Genomic DNA, 6,429 nt, shown 5'->3' on the forward strand with positions numbered 1-6,429 from the left:
AAAAGCACGGCAATAACTGTTAACATCTGTTAGGAAAGGATCTTCCCGTTTGTTTTATTTGGGTTGCATCAAAAGTAGTATTTAGGATATTAGTTTTCAAGATGTGAAGTGGATACTGTGAAAACCCATTTTGAGCCAAATTGGCTGATTTTGAGTCAAGGTGTGCCGAATTAGAAAGGTGGGCTGTGTGCGGTTCTCCAAAAAGCACAGTCATAACTGCTAACATCTTATGGGAAAGGAACTTCGTTTTTGGTTTAAATGGGTTTGCTTCACTAATAATATTTTGTATATTAGCTTTCAAGATGTGAAGTGGATACTACGAAAACCGTTTTGAAGCCAAATTGGCTGATTTTGAGTCAAGTTGTGCCGAATTAGAAAGGTGGGCTGAGTGCGGTTCTCCCAAAAGCACAGCAATAACTGCTAACATCTGTTGGGAAAGGGAACCTGAGCAAGGATAATGAACCTCTTTAAGTGTTTTATGGAGGGGGTACTTAAGAAAAGGAAAAGCACCCCTTTTAGTGTCTTAGGGCTAGGTAACCTGTGCAAGGTAGATCACTCCTTTACATGTCTTAGAGTTAGGGAACCCGAGCAAGGATAAGGAACCCCTTTAAGTGTTTTAGGGTTTGGAAACCCGAGGAAATGTAGAACACCCCTTTAAGCGTCTTAGGGTTAGGGAACCTGAACAAGGAAGATCACTCCCTTATGTATCTTAGAGTAAGGGAACCCGAGCAAGGATAAGGTTGTTGGGTTGTGTTTAACGTCGCTTTTAACAGTATTCCAGTCATATCCCGGCGTGTCAGCTTAATGTGGTAGGAAAGCCCGAAGTGATGCAGGTCTGAGGCGTTTACCACTTTGGTGAAACCCACGAGCACGGGTATGGTGCTGACAAACCTAGAAACATAATCGGGGTGAACCGGGATTCGAACCCACAATCATAGGTTTCTGGTGTGCCCAAGGGACGCAACTCTGCACAGCGAATCGCCGCGCCTTAGACGACTGGGCCACCCGCGCCCCCAGCAAGGATAAAGAACCCCTTTAAATGTTTTAGGGTTTGGAAACCTGAGCAGGGGTAGAGCACCTCTTTAAGTGTTTTGGGATATCTGAGCAGGGACAAAGAAGCTCTTTAAGTGTCTTAGGGTTAGGGAACTCGAGCAAAGGTAAGGCACCCCTTCAAGTGTCTTAGGGTTAGGGTACCGGAACAAGGGTAAAGCACCCTTTCAAGTGTCTGAGGGTTAGGGTACCTGAGCAAGGATAAGGAACCCCTTTAAGTATTTCAGGGTTTGGTAACCTGAGCAAGGGTACAGCACCCCTTTAAGTGGCCTAGGGTTAGGCAACCTGAGCGAGGATAGGAACCCCTTTAAATGTCTTAGGGTTTTTGAACCTGAACACGGTTATTGAACCCCTTTAAGTGTTTTCGGGTTAGGGTGCCCAAGCAAGGATAGAGCACCCCTTTAAGTGTCTTAGGGTTAGGAAAGGGTTGGCTTCCATTTTAGGGTCTTCGGGTTAGGAAACCAGGTACAATGCCCCCCTTTTTTCTTAGGGTTAGGTCACCAGGGCAAGGGTAGGACACCCCTTATATAGTCTTAGGGTTAGGTCACCAGGGCAAGGGTAGGACACCCCTTATATAGTCTTAGGGTTAGGTCACCAGGGCAAGGGTAGGACACCCCTTATATAGTCTTAGGGTTAGGTCACCAGGGCAAGGGTAGGACACCCCTTATATAGTCTTAGGGTTAGGTCACCAGGGCAAGGGTAGGACACCCCTTATATAGTCTTAGGGTTAGGTCACCAGGGCAAGGGTAGGACACCCCTTATATAGTCTTAGGGTTAGGTCACCAGGGCAAGGGTAGGACACCCCTTATATAGTCTTAGGGTTAGGTCACCAGGGCAAGGGTAGGACACCCCTTATATAGTCTTAGGGTTAGGTCACCAGGGCAAGGGTAGGACACCCCTTATATAGTCTTAGGGTTAGGTAACCAGGGCAAGGGTAGGACACCCCTTATAAAGTCTTAGGGTTAGGTAACCAGGGCAAGGGTAGGACACCCCTTATATAGTCTTAGGGTTAGGTAACCAGGGCAAGGGTAGGACACCCCTTATATAGTCTTAGGGTTAGGTAACCAGGGCAAGGGTAGGACACCCCTTATATAGTCTTAGGGTTAGGTAACCAGGGCAAGGGTAGGACACCCCTTATATAGTCTTAGGGTTAGGTCACCAGGGCAAGGGTAGGACACCCCTTATATAGTCTTAGGGTTAGGTAACCAGGGCAAGGGTAGGACACCCCATTTTGGAACCAGTTCACGGCAAGGGAACCCCTTTTTAGTGTCCCGGAATAGATCCTGAGTGATCACTGTCCAAAAGTTATGTTCTTATATTAGAGTCAGCTGTTTTTTGTTTTGTTTTTATGCATGATTACCAATGCGTGATTAGCAATATTGACACAGTAACACAGGCACTCGGTCATTGTGAAGGATGTATTTGGGTTTACCTCAGTTTTGAACACCATATAGTATCTGGCACCTCAGACGAGCTGACCCTGGCAAGTCTTTGTATCCTGCCCATCTTTGGCATTCTGGATCTCTGGGCCACTTAAATATGACAGAATCTGTTGCTTTGAATTTTGTCTGATGATGAATCGTGTTTGTTATTTTCATAATTATACTACTCAAAAGAAGTTAAGGATCACCCCATTCTTTCATATTGGTAATGTTAATCTGTCATGGCGTGAGAGATTAACTATTGTAATATGAAAGAATCAGGTGATCCTTAACTTCTTTTGAGTAGTATATATCTTATTTCATATACATACTCACACGCAAAAGAAACGCAAGTGGTTTTAAGCAAATAGGTAACAAACATGGAACCATTAATTGATACGAGTTTTAGCATGTAGTGAAGCCTGATGGTGTTATCAATATTTTTGGTTGCATTTTGGAAGCCTCGAGTAAAAACGCAACATAAAAAACGAATCGCCAAAACGCACCATTTTAATGAATATGTGGGTATCATGCACCCATTTCTCGCGAAAACGAACTGTCACGAACTGTGGTGGGTATAAAACTGTGGCCGATCCTTGGACCCACCACTCTTTGGTCAACAATGCCACGCCTAACTCAAATTCAGAGAAACCAGGCTATCGGACGTTTGGAAGCTGGAGAGTCTGTCCAAGATGTTGCCCGTCATTTCAACGTTAACATAACCACAATTTACCGTCTCCTGCATCGATACAATGCTACTCAGACCAGAGATGTCCTTCCTCGGAGCGGTCGTCCTAGGGTAGCACACCTCGACAAGATCGGCAGATTACCCGTCAACACCAGCGACATCCGTTCCTTACTGCAAGTGAAAGTGCTCGACAGACCATAGGAACATAGGAACCGTTCAAACAACCTCAGATGTCACCGACCAGCACGTCGTTCTGTTCTCCAACCACGGCATCACCAAGCACGACTTCAGTGGGCACAGGGTCATCGCAATTGGAGTCATCGGGAGTGGAGGCGTGTCATCTTTTCTGATGAAAGTCGCTTTTGTCTCTCCCATGCAGACGGAAGAGTCAGAATCTGGCGGCGTCGAGGTGATCGTTTCGCGGACAGAAACGTTGTGGAAAGGGGTCCATGGGGTGGACCTAGCGTCATGATATGGGAAGGGATTGGAATTAATGCGAGACTTGGACCCATTTGCTTTCTGAATGTTGGTCAAGGTCGGGGACGCGGCGTCACTGCTCAGGGGTATATCGACCAAGTGATCAGACCCCACGTTGTTCCATTTTTTGCAAAACATCAACAACACATTTTCCAGCAGGATAACGCTCGCCCCCATGTTGCCAGAGCTACCATGGCCTTTCTGCAACAACACAACATCCGTGTTCTACCGTGCCCAGCCCTCAGCCCTGATCTGAACCCCATCGAACACTTGTGGGATGAGGTTCAAAGGCGTCTGCACAATGTGCGCCCAGTCCCTACAACTGCTGATGAACTACGCACAGCTGCTCTCGACCCCTAGGGCCTTCACAAATCGTCTGATCCACTCAATGTACAGGAGATGTGTGGCAGTGATCAATGCTAATTTTGGTCACACCAGGTATTGACCGACATTTTGGGTATTGACCCAAAACTGTGTAAGCCCTTAACATTTGAAAAAAAACAATTATGTCATCTGCCTTTTAATCCATTAAACCGCCTTCAGTCAAATTTTTGTCAATCTTGCCCTATTAGTATTTCTTGTCTTTACTGTTGAAAATAAATACCATGTTTACTGCATTCTCTACTTGCGTTTCTTTTGCGTGTGAGTATATATATATATATATATTTAGTTATTTGTTTTGAAAGGTGTACCGAAATTGCCCTGATTATCTTAAGTGAAATTTGTCAAGTGATGGTATTTCAAATAACTATGAGAACCCCGTATGTCTGCATCCAGTCATACAAATCAACAAATATTAAACAATTTTGCAAGTTTATTTCATCTAAGTTTTATTTATTTCCTTTGTTGTATTTTAGACAATAACGGGGTCATTTTAAATAGTGTCATAAATATTTCAAATCAGTGCTCCAGAGTATTGGAGTATTTACTCACGTGTTATCATTCACTTAGGCGTTGATGGTTTTCTTTGGGTATTCAATATGTGATTGCTCTCTTGGGTCAAGTCTACATCTTGTATTTGTAAACCATTAAGCAGTCTTTTCAAAAATAATTCTGCTAAAATGCTTTATGTGACTTCTTATGTCATGCATGAGTTGCCAAGTCACCTGTCAAGCTCATGCCTGTCTACTTCAGCAACCCCTGCTTGCCATAAAACTATGCTTTTCGTATGAGGCAACTAACGGGGTTGGATGGTCTGCCTGCACGTGACATGTAAAAACATGGCATGGTTCATAGTGGCTGACAGTGTCAATATCAGATAAACCCATGAATTGATAACCTGTGTAACACTGTATGCATTTGACCAAATCTTAAAACTGTCCAAATTACAGATGTGTTTGTCATTTGTGACTGTGTGTGTAACTGTATGAATAGTTACATTTTGATATATATCAATGTTATAACTACTGGCAGCTCGTATGGGGCCCGGGTTAGAACAGATCCCCAGTAACCCATGCTTGTCGTAAGAGGCGACGATCCCCAGTAACCCACGCTTGTTGTAAGAGGCGACGAAATAGATCAGGTGGTCACGCTATATAAAAGATAAATACTGAGGACATTCTAGATGTTTCAATGTATATAACATAGGGGTAAACACATCATTGTTGAAGTCAATGAAAAGGGACGAATAAGAATTGATTCTAATCAAACAAGTATGTTTTTCCCATACTGATATTTTTGTATTTACAAGTTTGACAGTGTGTACAAATCAAATTCTCGTTTCAGTTTCAGTTCTTGCCTGATGTGCAGTTCAGGTGTACCTGAAGTCCACTTCCAGTGTGCCCTATGTCCATTTCCGGTGTGCCCGATGTCCTCTTCTGGTGTGTCTGATGTTTATTTCCGGTGTGCCTGATGTCGCTTCCGGTGTGTCTTAAGTCCACTTCTGGTGTGTCTGTTGTCCGCTTCCGGTGTGTATGAAGTCCACTTCTTGTGTTCCTGAAGTCCACTTCCGGTGTGTCTGATGTCCATTTCCGGTGTGCCTTATGTCCGCTTCCGGTGTGTCTGTTATCCGCTTCCGGTGTGCCTGAAGTCCACTTCCGGTGTTTCTGATGCCCATTTACGGTGTGCCTTATGTCCGCTTCCGGTGTGCCTGATATCCCCTTCTGGTGTGTCTGTTGTCCACTTCTGGTGTGTCTGATGTCCATTTCCAGTGTGCCTGATGTCCCCTTCCGGTGTGTCTGAAGTCCACTTCTGGTGTGTCTGTTGTCTGCTTCCGGTGTGTCTGAAGTCCACTTCTGGTGTGCCTGATGTCCTCTTCCGGTGTGTCTGAAGTCCCCTTCTGGTGTGCCTGATGTCCCCTTCCGGTGTGTCTGAAGTCCCCTTCTGGTATGTCTGTTGTCTGCTTCCCGTGTGTTTGAAGTCCACTTCCGGTGTGTCTGATGTCCATTAACGGTGTGCCTGATGTCTGTTCCCGGTGTGTCTGATGTTCGCTCCGATTTGTCTGATGTCCATTTACAGTGTGCCTGATGTCCACTTCTGGTGTGTCTGAAGTCCATTTACGGTGTGCCTGATGTCTGCTTCTGGTGTGTCTGAAGTCCATTTACGGTGTGCCTGATGTCTGCTTACGGTGTGCCTGATGTCTGCTTCCGGTGTGTCTGAAGTCCAGTTCCAGTGTGCCTGATGTCCGCTTCCGGTGTGTCTGAAGTCCATTTACGGTGTGCCTGATGTCTGCTTCTGGTGTGTCTGAAGTCCATTTACGGTGTGCCTGATGTCTGCTTCCGATGTGTCTGATGTCCATTTACAGTGTGCCTGATGTCCGCTTCTGGTGTGTCTGAAGTCCATTTACGGTGTGCC

General features: G+C 45.2%; 1 protein-coding gene across 1 annotated transcript; it reads right to left on the reverse strand.

The window, feature by feature from the left end:
* Positions 1-5,363: 5,363 nt before the first annotated feature.
* On the reverse strand, positions 5,364-6,131 carry LOC125382950 (filaggrin-like). Its single transcript, XM_048401328.1, has one exon. It carries the CDS (start codon positions 6,129-6,131, stop codon positions 5,364-5,366), a length of 768 nt encoding a protein of 255 aa, XP_048257285.1.
* Positions 6,132-6,429: the final 298 nt, after the last annotated feature.

The sequence above is a fragment of the Haliotis rufescens genome, unplaced genomic scaffold, assembly GCF_023055435.1.
Source record: "Haliotis rufescens isolate VD_foot unplaced genomic scaffold, xgHalRufe1.0.p SCAF_21, whole genome shotgun sequence".
In the NCBI taxonomy this organism is placed as follows: domain Eukaryota; kingdom Metazoa; phylum Mollusca; class Gastropoda; order Lepetellida; family Haliotidae; genus Haliotis; species Haliotis rufescens.